This window comes from Hemiscyllium ocellatum, chromosome 12, assembly GCF_020745735.1.
Source record: "Hemiscyllium ocellatum isolate sHemOce1 chromosome 12, sHemOce1.pat.X.cur, whole genome shotgun sequence".
NCBI lineage: Eukaryota > Metazoa > Chordata > Chondrichthyes > Orectolobiformes > Hemiscylliidae > Hemiscyllium > Hemiscyllium ocellatum.
Window position 1 is genome coordinate 82,057,136 of NC_083412.1, and position 19,002 is coordinate 82,076,137.

At 41.1% G+C, this 19,002-nt stretch overlaps 1 protein-coding gene across 1 annotated transcript in view; it reads left to right on the top strand.

The window, feature by feature from the left end:
• Positions 1–18,255, top strand: part of LOC132820861 (lebercilin-like protein) — a 68,416-nt gene extending 50,161 nt beyond the window's left edge. Inside the window, exons 6-7 of the mRNA XM_060833211.1 lie at positions 16,709–17,113; positions 18,106–18,255. Of these exons, the coding sequence (XP_060689194.1) occupies positions 16,709–17,113; positions 18,106–18,146 (446 nt within the window). The 3' untranslated portion in view covers positions 18,147–18,255. The remainder of the gene's footprint in view (positions 1–16,708; positions 17,114–18,105) is intronic.
• Positions 18,256–19,002: the final 747 nt, after the last annotated feature.

Genomic DNA, 19,002 nt, shown 5'->3' on the forward strand with positions numbered 1-19,002 from the left:
CATTAGACAAATGCCTTTGCTGTCAATGTAACATTCTTCCTTGATAAGCAGAAAAGAACATCATAAGTGTGGGATTTTCTAAATTGCAAATAAAGCTACACTGCAGCAGTTATAAACAGTAATCTAAATTATTTTAGACAATGCGGTAATTAAAATTATAACTCTTTGCCCTATGGTATGAAATTAAGAAGATAGTTAGTTACATTTTATATATCCATTAGTGAAAACCAGATAAAGCTTCAAAGGCTAGAAAATGACTCTGTCTAAAATAATTTAATGTCATGAATGTATTGGAGCATGTTTGCTATTCAGAACTGATCTTAGCTAAGAAAAGGTTGGTAAATATGCTGAGGATAGAGTAGGGGGAGGAGTGAGGATAAAACATAGCCCAAGATGTGGGAAAAACAGTTGAGCAGACAAAGGAATGAATAAAAGTCAGTCTGAGAGAATCAATAGCTACTATTAAGAATATTGTGGTAGTAGCACATGTAGTGACAAGGCCTGGTGTGTGGTAGTTGAGATAATGACATGGAGGAAGGTGCTCAGGCCCTAAAATTATTGAATTTGATATTGAGTCCAGAAGGTTGCAGGGTTCCCAAGCAGAAAATGAAGTGTTGTTCTTCCAGCTTGCACTGAGTTTAGCTAAAGCGTTGTAGCAAGCCCAAGACAGAGATGTTGACCAGGGAACACGGTGCTGTGTTGACATGATAGGGAACAGGAAGCTAGGGGTAATTTTTGCGGATAGAGCTTAGGTGTTCTGCGAAGCAGTCACCCAGTCTACCCTTTGACTCCCCAATGTAGTCAAGACTACATTGTGCGCAGCAAATGCAGTAGACTAAATTGAGTGAAGTCAGGTAAATTGCTGCTTCAACTGGACAGTGTTTCTGGCTAGTGAGGAGGGAGGAAGTAAAAAACAGGTGTTGCACCTTCTGCAATTGCATGGGAAAGTGCCAAGGGGGTGTGGGAAGATGTTGAGAGTGAAGGAAGAGTGGGTGAAGGTGTCCCAAGGAACAATCCCTGCTGACAAGGGACTGGAAGGGAGTATGTGCCTGATGGTGACATCTTGATGGCGGAAATGGCAGCTAATGATTCTTTGGATGTGGATGCTGGTGGGATGGTAGGTAAGGATCAGGTACACCTTATCACTTGTAGAAGGGAAAAGAAAGGGTGAGGGATGAAGTGTGAGAGATATATGGACACAACTGAGGGCCCTGTCAACTGTGGGTGGTGGGGAATCCTTGGTTGAGGAAGAAGGTGGACATTTCCAGAGGCACCCTTGTCGACGTTGGCATCATTGAAACAGATGTGACAGAGACAGAGAAACTGGGAAAATGGAATTGAGTCTTTACAGGAAGCAGGGTGTGAGGATCTTTCATAAAGGTAACTGTAGGAGTCAATGGATTTGTAGTCGGTATTAGTGGCTAGCCAATTCCCAGAAATGGAAACTGAGCTTTGAGGAAGGAATGGGAGGAGTTGGAGATGGACCAGGTGAAGATGAGAACCGGCTGGACATTGGAAGTGAAATTGATAAACTTTTCCAATTCATGACAAGAGAGGGAAGCAGCACCAATTATGTCAGTGTTCCGGAGAAAGAGTTGTGGTTAAGGGCCAGAGCAGGACTGGAACAAGAAATGTTCCACATACCTCACAAAGAGACAGACACATTGGGGCCCACGATGGTACCCATGGTAATCCCCTCTGACCTGAGGAAGATGAGTGGAGTTGGAGGAAAAGTAATTCAAAGTAAGGATGAGCTTGGCCAGGGCGAGGAGGGTGGTGGTTGATGAAGATGTTTAGGCCTATTTTCCTGGAAGAAGTAGAGAGCCTTGAGACTATCTTAATGGAGGATGGGCATGTAAAGAGATTGCATATCCATGATAAAGAGGAGGCAGCTGGAGCCTGCAAACTAGAAATTCTGAAACCAATGTAAAATGTCAGAGGAATCACAGATTTAAATGGAAAGGAACTGGACAAGGAGAGGAAAATAATTGTGTTGAAGTAGAAAGAGATGAGTTCAGTGGGGCAGGAGCAGGCAAAAACAATGGGTCTGCTTGGTCAGTCCTGTTCTGTAGATTTTGGGAAGGTGTTAGAAACAGGGACAATGAGCTTGGAGGCAGTGGGGGGAGATCACCGGATGAAGTGACATTCATGATCGTTGTTGACACAATGGCCTGGTGTTCCACGGTCGAGTCACAGACCAGGGGGAGATAGGGATAGGTACCTGAGAGCTGGTGCCCAGCCCACAATGTAGAGTTCAGTTTGTTAGACAACAACCACCTTGTCAGCAGAGCATTCAATGCAGTCAGTTCAAAGGGATATAGATGAAATGGGAAGGGGAGGTAGTGGGGGGCTGGGCAGAGAAATTGAGGTGACCAATATCATGTTGACAGTTCTCTATGAACAGGTTAAGTGCAGGGAATTGGCCAGAGGGAGGGGTCCAGATGGAGGAGGGTGAAGGGATCCGTGGTATGGGGAGAGGATCTTGTCCAAAGAAATAGGCATGGAGGCAAACACGATGGAGAAAATTTCAACATCAAGTCGTACCCGAAATTCTCTGATGTGGGGGGAAAAGGGATTAAAACTAAGACTTTTACAGAACATTCAGCATCAGAGAGCAGAAGGTCAGAAGGACTAGTGAATACATAACAGGAGGTGGGGAGAGGAGATGGAGATGGTTATTGGAGGTCAGTCATCTCAGCTCCTGGACATCTCCGCAAAAGTTCCCCAACCATCTTCCACTCTTCATCAATGACCTTCCCTCAAGCATCAAATCAGAAGTGGGGATGTTTGTTGATGATTGCACAATGTTCAGCACCATTCTTGTACTGAAACAGTCCACGTCTAAACGCATTTAAGACCTGAACAATATAAATGCAACAAATTACCCAGATTCTTCTACATCTCAGAGCTCTGCAATGTCTCCATTTAGAAAATGTGCTTTTTTAAATTCTTCCTGGCAAAATGGAGTTACATTTTTGCCACTCACTTAATCTATCAAATGACTTTCTGTAACATCTTTGGGTCCTCTTCAAAATTTTTAATTTACTGCTATCATTGTGTTGTAGGCAAATTTGATAGATGCAAGAATGTAAGGTATGCCTAAGTCATTTGCATAAACTGTAAACAATTGATGTCATAGTGCCAATCACAGAAATCTCTCATAACCTTGACTGGAAGGTTCCTATGAATGTTTAGTTCAGATGTTGTTTAAGTTTCAGTAACCTCGACTTATATTGGAAATGTGGCCCTTTTCAATAACAGTTTATTCCAGTACCTGCTGAAACACAGTTGGAAACTTATGTCAGCACCTTCAAGAGCGCAGTGGAAAACCTACATATGAAAAGAAATTTGGAAAATAACATGATATCATAATACAATTCCGGTTCAGTGAAGCACAGATAAGGAAGAATCACAATCTCAGAATTGTTACAGTGCAGAAGGAGGTCATTTGGCTCACTGTGTCTGCAACTGCTCTTCTGATGAGCATCATTCCTGGTGCTTTCTCTCCATAGCCTTGCACACTATTTCTTTCCAAATAGTCATCCAATACCCTCTTGAATGCCTCAATTGAAACTGCCTCTGCCACATTTCCAAACAGTGCATTCCAGATCCTAACTACTTGCTGTGTAAAAATATTTTTCTTACAAGTTCAATATTACCTCCTTGCTCTTGTTTCTGTCCATATTAATAAAGCTGAGAACACTGTATGCTTTGTTAACTGCTGTCTCCACCTATCCTGCCACTTTCAGATGAAGTTAGTTCATCTGATGAATGTGCAGCACTCCAAAAGCTTGTGATTTCAAATAAACCTGTTGGACTATAACCTGGTGTCGGTTGACTTCTGATTAAGTACAAGTTCAAACAGATGATAATGGAATTAATGCAAACTCCCACTCCAAATTTAAATATTCCCATCAACTTCACTCATCAAGTTCTATAAGCATGACTGAGGTTATAAATAATCCTAACATCTTAACAGACAAGTCTCTCGTGTCCAAATCAATATTTCAAATAAGTTATTTTTCGACAAACATAAACTTCACCCCCTTACCTTAAGCCACCTAGCACATGAAAACAAAGACCACAAGACCAGAAAACATGACAGCAGAAGTAGATCATTTAGCCCATTGAGTCTGTTCTGCCATTCAATGAGATCATGGCTGGTCTGATAAGCCTCAACTCCATTTTCCTACCTTTCTCCATTATCCTTGATTCCTTTACTGATTAAAAATCTGCTTATCTCAGCCTTAAATGTATTCAATGACCAAATCTTCACAACGCTGTACAGCAAAGTGTTCCAGAGATTCACTCCCATCTGAGAAAAGACATTCCTCGTTATCTCTATTTTAAGTGAGAAACCCTTATTCTGAGAATATGCCCTCTGGTCCTAAATTTTCCCACAAAGGGAAACTTTTCCTCATCTACCCCATTAAGTCCTCTAAAAATAATTTGTTGGTGCTATAAGGTCACCTCTCATTCTTTCAAATTCCAATGACTACAGACCCAATCTCTCCTTATAAGATAGTTCCTCCACACCCAGTATCAGCCAAGTGAACCCTCCCTGAACTGCCTCCAGTAACCCAAAACAAGTGCCTCCACATAAATTGCATCATCCGCCGACATTTCTGCCACCTTCAAATGAACCCCACCACCAGGGATATATTTCCCTCCGTACCTTTATGCACTTTCTGCAAAGACCGTTCCCTCCACAACTACCTGGTCAGGTCCACACCCCCCAAAAATTCACCTTCCCCTCCTGGCACCTTCCCCTGCCACGACAAGAGTTGCAAAACCTGCATCCACACCTCCCCCCTCACCTCTATCCAAGGCCCTAAAGGAGCCTTCTACATCCATCGAAGTTTCACCAACACTTCCACACATCATTTATTGCATCCATTGCTCCAGATGCAGTCTCCTCTACATTGGGGAGACCGGACGCCTTCTCTCATAGCACTTCAGAGAACATCTTCAGGACACCCGTGGCTGAATATTTCAACTCCCCCTCCCACTCTGCTGAGGACATGCAGGTCCTGGGTCTCCTCCATTGCCACTCCCTCATGACCAGACGCCTGCAGGAAGAATGCCTCATCTTCCACCTTGGGACCCTTCAACCCCATGGCATCAATGTGGACTTCACCAGTTTCCTCATTTCCCTCCCCTCACCTTACCCCAGTTCAAACCTTACAGCTCAGCACCGTCCTCATGACCTGTCCCACCTGTCAATCTTCCTTCCCACTATCCATTCCACCCTCCTCTCCGACCTATCACCTTTTTTACCCCCACCTCCATTCACCTTTTGCACTTTCAGCTACCTTCTCTCCAGCCCCACCCACCCTTCTATCTACCGGTCCACCCCGAGGCTCCCAGTCTCAATCCTGATGAAAGTAATTTGCCCGAAATGTCAATTTTCTGCTCCTCGGATGCTGCCTGACCTACTGTGTATTTCCAGTACCACTCTTATCTTGACTCTAATCTCCAGCATTTGCAGTACCCACCTCTGCCTTTTCCACTATGCCTTGTAGCAAGAGCCAAATGAGAAAATAAAGCAATATTTGCATTTATTTCATACCTTTCACGACCTGCAGCATTCCAAATTTCTTCACAATTAAAGAAAACTTTTGAAATGCAATATTATGCAAGGGGAGAGTGGATAAACTGAATTATTTTATGTTTCTCCTCTTCTGCTCAGAAGCAAAGATTTTCTTTAATCTTCTCTTCCTCCCCCACCCCATCTTTTTATAGACTGTGTTTTGAGCTCCCCCAAGCACTCTATCTGTGAATTCCAATTTTTAAACAAACTGCAACAAAATCCCTCAGGCTTAAGTCAAACATATACGCATGCACGCATGCACACACGGAAAGAAAATTAAAAAGAAGGAAACAAAAGAGTTTACAGTTAAGAAAAATCATAAAATGCAATCAACGAATTATATTAATCTATTGAACTTTTGCCTGAGTCATAAATTCAGTGTTCAGTCAAGGTTCTTTCTGTGGGAGCTCAGATTCAAGTGGATGCAGTTAGCTGTAGCTGCAGAATTCCTTTAAAAGTTGATGAAGGTCCATCAAGCTGAGGTTGCAGTAGAGACTTTGTCTACTTTTCTGGTTGATGTTGGCATAATAAGTCTTGATAGGTCCTTTTTGCTCTCAGTCCCTGCTAGGGAGACACTGTGTCTACTGTGCTTTTGTGTTTGTTGACAATGTCCTCACAAGTGCAAGTTTGTGAGATTCCAGAACTAAGTTTTATTGGAGATTTAGACGAGAGCAGTCATAGAGAACCCTGGAGTCTGGTTGTAGTGTCACTAGTTAGATTCTTTATGGACTGTAATGTTAATAGACCTAATTTTTACCAGACTGAGGCAAGGGTCGGAAACAAATAATGAAAGTTTTTTCAAACATCTGAGGAGTTTTGGTCATGGTACAGGTTCATTAAAAAATCATTTTGATAATTCTGATCAGAGGTTCAGAAATCATGTTTACGAGACAAATGGGAATGTTAACACCTCCACAAGTATAGTGAGGTTAAGCTTCCGGGCCACCGGTCTAAGTCCATTGTTCATTATATGAGATAGGTGTTCAACTGTTGGTACCATTTCGGACATAATGAGGTTTGAAGACTACTTTTAGTTCTCAGTCCTTGATGGGAAGATATGGTGTCTAAGCCTTTGTATTTATGGACTACAAGGTACTCACAGAGCAAAAGTGAGAGATTTTAGCTTTGTTCTTATAACTGCTGATTGAAACTTTCCAGAAACTATACTCAACTTGCAACATGTAATTGGTGGTAGCCAAGTTTTAGTCTAGCAAAGTCAATTTTAAAATATAGTCAAGAAAGGATTGTTTTCAAAACAATTTATAACCTCTCTTCATGTATTGTGAACATGATAGGAATTAACTATTTTTGTTTATGAATCATGCCAACCAATTTACATATGCAAAGCTTCCACAAACAGCAATTTAATATTAAACATGCAAGTGATTTTGAGTAAAAATGGAAAATACTAGAAATACGCAACAGGGCAGGCATCTGTGGAGAGAGCTCCAGAGTTAATGTTTCAAGTCAATGACCTTTTAGCACAAGAAAGGGACCATCTCCACTGACCTATCCGGAGCTGTCAGGGACCATCTCCACTGACCTATCCGGAGGTGTCAGGGACCATAACCACAGGCATACCCAGAGCTGTCAGGGACCATCTCCACAGATATACCCGGAGGTGTCAGGGACCATCTCCACAGGCGTACCCGAAGGTGTCAGGGACCATTTCCACAGATATACCTGGAAGTGTCAGGGAGCATCACCACAGATATACCCAGAGGGGTCAGGGACCATGTCCACAGGCGTACCCGGAGGTGTCAGGGACCATCACCACTGATATACCCAGAGGTGTCAGGGACCATTTCCACAGATATACCCGGAGGTGTCTGACATCATTACCACAGATATACACAGAGGTGTCTGAGATCATCACCACAGGGGCAACTCAGCTGTCCAAAAAGATATTCTGGCTGTCTCAAAGAAATTCACTCAGAAAGGAACTGTTCTTATGTAGTCTACTGACCATACACTGGGATCCAGACGCAAGGGATTTCAAAATCTGATATGAACTGAAATATCTGATCACTTAAATTGCTAAATGCCTCAGGGAAATGTGCATGACTACTGACCACTGCCAATCTGATCTCCACAAAAATGAGAAATGCCAGGTCCGAGTTGGGGGGGTCAGTTGTGGTGGGGGGCAGGTATCCTAAGATTTCCAACTTTCCATCATTTTTGCCACAACAGAAAGGCTCTCTATTTGATGAAACTCTGAGCAAAAGAGATTTTCTTGGATGGAAAAGTAATTTGGAAGCAACTATTTCATTGCTTTTCAGGAGCTAATAATGATATACAGTTAGATGATTGACGCTTATACATGTCAGCATTTTTAGATGACCAGTGCTCAGCAATAATGTGCTAAATTTAGGATCCAGCAGCTCATAACTCACTAGAGCTTGGGTCCAAGCATGTACAATAGTGCTGAACCGCAGAGGTGAGATGAGAGTGACTGTTCTTAACAGTGAGGCTGTATCTAACCGAGTCTGGTACAAGAATCCTGAGCAAATCTGGAGTCATTGGGAAGCAGGGGGAAATGTCTCTGCTGGTTGGCATTATTCCTGGCACAAAGGAAGGTAATTGTAGTTGTTGAAAGTCAATCATCTCAATCCCAGAAAATCACTGTAGTCAGGGTAATGTCCCAGACCCTACCATCTTCACTGTTTCAATGACTATTGCTCCATTCTAATGTCAGAACTGGGAATGTCCACTAATGATTGCACAATGGTCAGCATTATTTGCTCTTTCTCAAACTACAGCAACCTGTGCTTTATATGCAAAAAGACCAGGATAACATCCAGGCTCAGGCTGATATGTGGCAAGTAATAGACATGCCACATAAGTGCCAAGCAATGACCATCTCTAGTAAGAGAGAAGCTAACCATCTTCCCTTTACATTCAGTAGCATTACCATTGCTGGATCCCATATTATCAATGTCTTTGGGGTTATCATTGACCAGAAACTGAATTGGACCAGCCATATAAATATTGTGGCTACAAATGCAGATCTGAGGGATTCTCTGGTGCACATACCACCTCCTGAGTCCTCTAAACATATCCACCATCTGCAAGATACAAGTTAGCAGTGTGACTTTCGCACCCTTCACCACCAATGCATAATGGCAGCAGTGTGTTCCATCTAAAAAATCCAATGAAACAATGCACTCCTTCAACAGAATATTCCAAAGCCATCACTTCAAAGAACAAGAACACCAGATTCATGGGAACACTACCACCGGCCAGTTCCCCTCCAAGCTACACACCATTTAACTTGGAATTATGTCACTTTTCTTCCACTGCTCCAGACTCAAAATCTTGCGACATCCTTCCGAATCACACTGTGGGTGTAGTTACACATCATGGACAACAGTGGTTCGAGAAGACAGCTGACGAGCAGCTTATCAAGGCCATCTGGAGATGGGCAATAAATTTTGGGCCTTGTTGGTGATGCCCACATCCCATGAACAAATAAAACAAAATTGAGGGGAGGCAATGAATAATGGTAGCTTCACTGGTTTAGTCATTCAGAACTCTCGACTAATGTTCTGGGGACATCAGTTAAAGTCCCACTTTTCATTCAATAAAAATCTGGAATTTACAAAATGCTAGCTAATGCTAACCCTGTGACCATTGTCAATTGTCATAAATCCCACTTGATTCACGTATGTCCTTTAGAGAAGGAAATCTGCCACCCTTACCTAACCTGGGTCTACAGGTGACATCAGACCCATAGTAAGCAATGCAGTTGACTCTTAACAAGAAGATGTGGGCAATTGTTGTTGGCCAAGCCAGTGATGCCCAAATTCCATAAATCAACAAAAAAAACTTTAAATTCAGTTTACTGTTATTACTTTGATGTAATTGGCTGACTAAGACAAGAAGGTGGTAGTTATTAATATCATGGTGTTATTCTGGCTTGAACAGAATTTTTTTTTAACCAATATCACAAACTCCATTCCCCAGCCATTGATTTCATCCCCAGTCCTGATAATGGTCCAAAGTTGAAACTATTTTATCCTGAATAAGTTTCTGATCTGTTGTCATCTGAACTATTGGCTTTCACCTCCATGCATAGATTGACGCTAAACATTTAATTCATGTGCAGATTGCAGACATGAATTAATATTCTTATTTGTAATAAAACAAATCATATTTGATATTTTGATCAAGATACAGAAACTTGTCAGTGTCTCACAATCATATTTTCCATAGAACTGGAGCATATATTTGATCCTGAGTTGAGTTTCTGATCCCATACCTGCTCCATCACCAAGAACAACAGCGATATCCAAAGGTGTAACAACACCTGAATTTACTATGACCTCAGTTTAGGTACTGTTGAAATGCATGTCCATGGTTTTCTCAAGCTGTTAACTCAAGAGTTGACTTTTTCAAAGCTCTTTTGGCCAGCCTCCAATCACTAATCCTCTGTAAAATTCAACTCATACAAAGTTGAATTGAATTCATATATTCATGTCTGTATTCTGATTCGCACTAAGTCTAATCCACCCATCATTTTGAGCTTGTTGACCTACCCCCAGTGAGTGAAGAAAACCCTCTTATTTAAAATTTACATCTTTTTGTTTAATTCCCAGAAGGCCTCTCTAGCCTCCTATATTCCTTTTATTCTGGAAGAGTTCTGCATTTCTTCAAATTTTGACCTCCTTTTTTTACACCCCCTACTATATTTAGAGCCAGAGTCATACAGGATGGAAACAGATCCTTCAATCCAACCAGTCTATGCAGACCATGATCCCAAACTAAGCTAGTTCCACTTGCCTACATTTGGCCCATATCCCTCCAAATATTTCTTATTCACGTACTATCTAAGTATCTTTTAAATGTTGTAACTGTACATCCACCACTTCCTTTAGATGTTCATTCCATACACGAACCACTCTGTGTAAAAAAAAACCATATCTTTTTAATTCTTTCTTCTCTAAACCTAAAACTACGCCCCCTAGTCTTGAAATCCCCCTACCCTAGAGAAAGGTCACCTGTTATTCACCTTATTGACACCTCTCAATATTTTATAAACCTCCAAAAAGGTTACCCTTCAATCTTCTACACTCCAGTGAAAAAAAATTGTTCCAGCAATGGCATTTGTGCCTCCAGGTGCCAAGGCTCTAAACTATGGAATTCACTTCCTAAACTTTTTCACTGAACAACCTATTTTTTCTTTAAAACATACCTTAAAACCCTAGACTGTTTTGAGCACTTACTGTAATATCCCCTTACATCTCTTATTCCAGACTGGATTCTCTTGGCCCCATGCAAGTAACCTTAGAGGTGTATAGGGTTCTGGGGTAAGCTATCCCAAGACAGCTCTCTTAAACACTCTCTCCAGCCACTGCCTGAGCAGCTTTCCTGGTATGGAATGGGAATGCAACCAGCTGTCTGCTCCATATTATTCAAAATTTTGCAGTCTTAACAACACTTTACACTGATGTTGAGCAACCTATTTAGTTTTGATTTCTTTGTTTGACTGATTATTGGTTTATGGGATTGCAAGGGTTTGGGGGTGGTGGAAATGGGGGTGTAGGGAGGTGATGGAGAACAGACTTCTTCCCACCTTCACTCCCAAGATATTTAGAAGCAAAGAAATTACCCAATCTGCTGCAGTTACATACAGTGGATGTCATTGATAGGTTGAGAGTGGGACTAACATTGCTCACATGCAAGAAGTCGCACTCTCTGATGCTAATTTGATTGGCTAGAACCTCCAACAGTCCTGGCAGCAGCAAAGCTTGGCAGTGGGCATGTAGCAGGGATTACAGGCAGGCTACAAAAGAGTTAATCAACTTCGTGAATACCTTCCATCCTGACCTCAAGTTCACCTGGACCATATCGGACACCTCCCTCCACTTCCTGGACCTTTCTGTCTCCATCTTCAGCGACTGCTCAACATGGACATCTACATCAAACCCACCAACTCCCCCAGCAACCTGGACTACACTTCTTCCAATCTCTCCCTCCAGTAAAAATCTATCCCTTACTCTCAATTCCTCTGCCTCAACCACATCAGCTTCCAGGAGGAGCAATTCCACTCCAGGACATCCCAGACAGCCTCCTATTTCAAGGACAATTTCCACTCCCATGTGGTCAACCATGCCCTCTAGCACATCTCTGCTACTTCCCACACCATCACACTTGAACCCCATCCTTCCAACCACAGCAAAGATAGAACACACCTTGTCCTTACCTTCCACCCAACTAATCTCCAGATCCAGTGCATTATTCTCTATCATTTCTGCCTCCTACAATCAGACCCCACCACCAGAGATATATTTCCCTTCCCAACCCTATCAGCATTCTGCAGAGACCATTCCCTCCATGTCTTCCTTTTTAGGTCCATGCCCCCTGCCAACCCACCCTCCACTCCTGGCATCTTCCTTTGTGGCCGCAAGAGATGCAACCCTGTGCCCACACCTCGCCACTTACCTCCATCCAAGACTCCAAACGATCCTTCCACATCCAGCAGAGATTTTCCGGTACATCCAAACACCTCATCTACTATGTCCATTGCTCTCGATTTGGTTTTAGCTACATTGGAGAGACAGGACGCTAACTCATGGGATGTTTCAGGGAACATCTCTGGGACATGCACCAATCAACCCCACCGCCCTATGGCTGACCAGTTTAACACTTCCTCCCACTCCACCAAGGGCATGCAAGTCCTGGGACTCCTCCACCACCAAATCCAAGCCACTCGACGCCTGGAAGAAGGACGTCTCATCTTCCGCCTTGGGACCTTCCAATCACACGCCATCAACATCAATTTCACTAGTTTTCTCATCACCTCTCCTACCACCTCATCACAGATCCAAACTTCCAACGCAATACTGCCCTCTTGAACAGTCCTGTCCATCCTCCTTCCCACCTATCCTCCACTCTGACCTATCACTATCACCCCCACCTGCATCTAACTATCGCCTTCCCATCTATCTTTCCCAGCTCCACCCCCACCCCCTCCTATTTATTTCTCAGTCTCCTTCCCCCCCCCCCCCCCCATCACCACTACACGCCACCCCACCCCCCATTCCTGATGAAGGGCTTATGCCTGAAATGTCAACTCTCCTGCTTCTTGGATGCTGCCTGACCTGCTGTGCTTTTCCAGCATCACTAGCATCTGCAATCCTCACTTTTTCCTACAAAATTGGTAGCCATGGATCCTGAAGAGAAGGGAATGAGGGGATATTGGGTGGAGGGTGTTTTCTGGAGTTTTTGAACTGGAGGTGGGTAAGAAGGAAGATGAAATCCAGCTCTTCAGGAGCACCCTCCAAAGAAAGTACTACCGTCCTTCCCAATGTTTTATAAATTTTATAACAGAAAAAGGGGTTGCCTACTCCTACCCAACTGCCTACGCTTATGATGATGTGGACAGGATAATATCATAGTTAAGTTAGCTTTCGTCCAGCTCAATTGACCCTAAATTATTTATTTACATCTGGTGAATGGCCTGCTGATTCCAGTGTCTGCCCACTCTCAACATTGTGGAGGTGAGCTTGGATGGATGGGAAGCTGGTGGGCTGGCCACCCATCCTATTCTGAGTCATCCCCTCAGTGAAAATGAAACCCAGAGAGGGCATATAGCATCCAGTTTGTGGTGTGGTGCCATTCCACTAGTAATTCCTCAGTATTGCACTCATCCAGGCAAGTGGGGAGTATTCCTGATTCTTCTGCTATGGGACCCATTGAATACATTAGTGTATTAGCTTAGTTACACATTTAGTGTTTTATTTTCAAGCAATTCTTTTCCTAAAAGAACAATCTCGTGTTTTAAGACCACAGACAAAGCTACAGAAGTAGGCCTTTCAGCTCACTGAATCTGCTCCACCATTCAATAAGAATATAACTGATCTGATAATCATCAATTCTATTTGCCTACCTTTTTTCCATAACCTGGCTTCTTTAACTGATTGGAAAGGTGTCTAATTAAGCCTTGAATATACTTAACAACTCAGCATCAACAGCCTTTTGTGGTAAAAATTTCCACAAACTCACTTCCATCTGAGAGAAGAAATTCCTCTTCATCTCCATCATAAATGTGTGATCCTTTACTCAGATTGTGCATCTGGTCCCAGACACTCCCACAAGAGGAATGGCATGGTGACTCAATGGTTAGCACTGCTGCCTCACAGCGCCAGGACCTGGGTTCGATTCCCACCTTCAGCGATTGTCTGTGAGGAGTTTACACATTCTCCCTGTGTCTGCGTGGGTTTGCTCCAGTGTCCTCCCACAATTCAAAAGATGTGCAGATTAGGTGAATTGGCCATGCTAAATGCCCACAGTGTTAGGTGCCCTAGTCAGGGGTAAATGTAGGATAGGGGAATGGGTCTAGGTGGGTTACTCTTTGGAGGGTCGTAGTGGACTTGTTGGGTTGAAGGGCCTTTTTCCACACTAAGGAATCTAATCTCATTATCTACCCTAAGAATGTGATATGTTTCAGTAAGGACTGTCTTTCATTGTTTCAAAATTCCAATTAGTACAAACCAAACCTATTAAATATCTCTTCATAAGATCATCTCTCTATCCTGATATCAACCTGATGAACCTTTTCTGGACTACTTCCCATGCCGTGTATCTTTCCTCAGGGAAGGGGCCTTCTATTTGGTCCATCTCTGACCTTGAAACTGTTTAGAAATATAACTTCTCCTTCTGTTGCTTAATCTAGTTATCCATTCTTATTCCGGCAAATCTGTTTGAAACCTGTAACTGATCCATTCTCCTTGTAATCTGCTGTTCTTTGTACTTGTCTTCTTGTATTAATGCAATGCTGTTTTGAATTAAGTTGTCTTCAAGCTGCTTTAAAGTTTTAAATTCTCTATTCAGACATGAAAACTTTCTTCTTAAGCTCATAGTTTCTTGTCTATTTTAGGGTTTTCCACTTTGTGCAGTTTAGACACAGTTTTCCCACTTATTGTGATGTACATGCTGTCCCACCTCTAATAGCTTAATTACAACACACTTCCTTGGAATATTGCGTGCAATTCTGGTCTCCTTCCTATCGAAAGGGTTCAGAAAAGAATTACAAGGATGCTGCCAAGGTTGGAGGATTTGAGCTATAGGGAGAGGCTGAATAGGCTAAGGCTTTTTTCTCTAGAACGTTGGAGGCTGAGGGGTGACCTTATAGAGGTTTACAAAATTACGAGGGGCATGGATAGGATAAGGAGACAAAGTGTGTCCCCTGGGGTGAGAGAGTCCAAAACTAGAGGGCATAGGTTTAGGGTGAGAGGGGAAAGATATGAAAGAGACCTATGGGGCAACCTTTTCATGCAGAGGGTGGTACGTGTATGGAATGAGCTACCAAAGAAAGTGGTGGAAGCTGTTGCAATTGCAACATTTATAAGGCATTTGGATGGGTACATGAATAGGAAGAGTTTAGAGAGATATGGGCCAGGTGCTGGCAGATGGGACTAGATTGGGTTGGGATATCCGGTCGACATGGACGGGTTGGACCAAAGAGTCTGTTTCCATGCTGTACAATTCTATGACTCTATATTTTGCTCAAATTTTTAGATAAAGTTCTTAACTTCTCATAGTTAAATTACTAAGTCCTGGTCCTTTTAAAATGTAAAGTTTCTTTTTCTGCTAGATTTTTTTTTCAAAATTTCTCTAATTTTGCTCTTTTTTCACTTCACAAAGCCTACTCACAATGGCAGCAATACTTTTTTAAAACTACCTTGCCTTCCTTTTCTGGTCTTTATGTTATTTCCATAAAGCTTTTTCAGTTTTCCCTCATGTATATCTAACTTAACTCCTGCATCAGCTACACACTGCTTACAGAATCACCTTTGTTAAGGCCTCTATCCTTTTGTCAATGTGGTTGATTACTTCTCTTTCCCTAGCCTACATTTTACACCTGCATCTTCTTTGTCACTTCTTTTAAAAAAAACACTATCATTATTAGGGTTATTCTTGAAGGCAAAAAGCTTAAGACATGACTCCAGAATAAACGGTTGTTCTGATGTTCTGGCATATGTATCAATTCATTAATTATGTACATTTGTCTCAGGTATTTTGGCAGACATAGCTTGCTGAGGAAATACAATGTTGGGAAACTCTTTCAGTTACTCCCAAGCAGAAAAAAAATAGGTTTCACATTAAATTCACCATAAAGGTGTTTCAGACATTAGGCGACAGGAGATAGATAGCTTGTTCTAAAGCAGCTTTTTGTCAACTGATTCTAGATTTTGAAAAAAAAACTCTCCAAGTCACTGTTGAAACAACCTCAGCAAAACTGCAGTTACCACCATTCCAGAGGTATTTAGGTAATCTTTTAGAAATGAAATCAGTGTCCAGTGACTCTTTAAGGAAACCACCTCTGCTATCTATATAAAACTTGAAATGAATCTAATTTTAAACCTTCAAAACATAAATGCTTCAAAGAATATTAAATTTTTAAAATTATAACCCTACAATTCCATTAATTTGTTTGACATAATCACAAAGGACACTCAAGTCCTATGCAGAAGACATGTGTTCCTCTGAGGAATTTCACCCAAAGTCTGTCATGAGGATAGGTTGCATAAACCTGATTTGTACACCCTTTAGGTGTAATGTAATTTTGATTTTCAAAATGATAGAAGGATTCGAGCAAGTAGTGTAGAAATTCTGTTTCTGCTGTCGAGGGGATCCAGTAAAGGGGGAAATATAATTAATATTTCAGTATGAAAAGAAAGTCCATTTTGTGAAAGAATATGTAGCATATATGTAGATTCTCTTCACTGCCTCTACACCACCCACCTGTCTGCACCTATAACAGTATACGGCACAGATACACACCCTCTCCAAAAGGTTGAGGAATTTAGGTCAACTGAAATTTTCAGTACTGAGATTGGTGGATTTCGTAAGAGTAATAAGGATTATGGAGCAAACACATGTATATGATGTGAAACTACAGGTCAGCTATGAACAAAATGAAAAGCAGCAACTCAAGGGGATGAAACATGGTCCTTTGTCCTTTCAAATATTAAAAAATATATCAAAATATATCTAACATAACTCCACATAATAAAAGGCTATTTCTTTTGGGTTCTTGTTTAGGTTGACATCTTATACTAAGATCAGTTCATTCACTTCCATTTATAAAATCCTCATGAATATGTTTCCTTTTAGAATATGAACAAGCAGAGAAGAGATGGAAGGAAATGGCAGAAAACAATATCTTAGAAAACCTTGAAAGAGAAAAGAGAGAAAAACAAGAGAAGGAAAGAGCTGCTCAAGTTTTGAGAGAGGCATCAGAAAGGAAAGAGACGGAAGGAGAAGAGCAAGACACCAATGAAATAGAGCTGCTAGCAACAACAGAGGAAAACAAAGATGCAAATGAATTACAACCAGACAATATCAAGGACATGGGTGAAACATTTACAATGAATGACAACCCCAATAAAACTCCTTCTCGACTCAGAAGGCGCTACAGATTCACAGAACAAATTGAAAATCTCCACCAAGGACTTCCTGTTTGCAAAATATCTTATGCAACCCATATCAGCACCAAGAAAAGACAAGACAGGCAAGAAAGTAAGGAGTTTCCAGATTTAAACTCTTCATTCAGTGGTTATGAGCCATCCTTTGCGAAGCTGTGCAATCAATCAAATGAACTGAAGCACCAAGTTGGGGATGGCTCAAGTGAAAAGTCTGAAAATTGTCTTCGGTCAACATCAAAAAATGATACGAAAAACAGCCTCATTGAAAAATTATTTAGATCAGGTGGTACATTAGAAAATAAACCCCCCAAACACGATGAAGCTGAAGCCACAGACAAGTTAAAACAGCTGCAGAGAAATAAACAGACAAGTCGAATTCAGGTTACTAACAAAAATAGGTTAAATGTTCTGGATCCTGACTTGTTGCCTGTGAGAGCTTTAGAATCATCCACAGATGAAAGTGAAAAATTGGTTTTACAATCATTACAAAAATAAAAATAATATAGATTTCTGTTAAATTTTATTATTTAAGGTTGTTGTTGTTGTAGCACACTTCTCTTCAGAAATTGAGATAAATGCCATTCTGAATATTTTTCTGATGAGAATGCACAAGGGAAAGATGTTGATCCTGATGTCTAAAGTAATAAACAATTGTTGGAATATTTTACAACTTGTTTGCACACATTTAACATTTTTCTATATGAATAGACAACTTAAAAATCCATTTGTAATAGTGTTGCTGATATAATGCAGGTATGCTTTGAGATGTGTACATTGTGTAACTAGCAAGCCCAAGTTATATTATTAGTTCTGCATGTTTCATTGCCCATACTAATCCAGTTAACGATGATCAAGATCAACAAGGATCATATAAGTCAATTTGTTGCCATTATTTAAAAGTGAAATTTAAGTGGTTTTCATGTGCCATGCTTAAAAGTTTGCTTTGCAATCTGAAGCCAAGCAGTGTCTGATTAAATATCTTATATCATTCTAAGAGATGCTACTTGCCTAACTACTTCCAATTTGTATTGATGAGAAAACATGATCCTCTGTTTTTACATTAACTGTGAAGTATATTTCATACAGTAATGAGAGCTCTGTTGGAGACTGCATTAGACTGCACCTAATCTGATGACATCACACATTCCAGGGTGGAGATCTGGTGAGTCCAAATCCAGAACACAATAGAGTCAGACCATCATCTCTGGCTTCTGATAGTCTTTGTTATAATGTCTAACGAGCCAACATAACTTGTATCTATTGCTAGCACAGAATAAACTACATCATATTAATATATGCTCTTCTTGTAAGACTCATGACTGATTTATCTGCTTCCAAATCAGTTATCACTGGTAACTGACCAGGCCCTTAGACTCAGTATAGAAATGGGCTGACCCACATGATGTTAGTTTAATTTACTAAGTTTCCATTTACTTATATAATTCTCTGTTAGTTGTTAATTTGAATGTTGTTGCACTGCCTCATCAGGGGTTGTTTAAAAATAAATAGAGAGAGCTTTACTTTCAGTTTAAAAGGAGCAGAGGGAGCGTTACTCTGTATCTAACTCCATGCTGTCCCTGACCTGGGAGAGTTTGATGAAGGCAATATCGAGGTAACTTTCCTTTAAGTTTAGTAGAGGAAACTTTACTTTCAGTTTAAAAGAGTGGAAAGGAGTATTTAGATTAAAATGTATCATTATCCTGGTTTAGTCAGTTTCTGTTTGCCTTTTACAACTTGTTTGCACACATTTAACATTTTTCTGTGCGAATAGATAACTCAAAAATCCATTTGTAATAGTGTCGCTGATATAATGCAGGTATGCTTTGAGTTGAGTACCTTGTGTAACTGGTAAGCCCAAGTTATATTATTAGCTCTGTGTGTCTCATTGCCCATACTAATCCAGTTAAAGATGATTCAAGATCAACAAAAGACTTTATACAGAGATCAGTTTGTTGCCATTATTTAACTGTTTAAAAGTGAAAT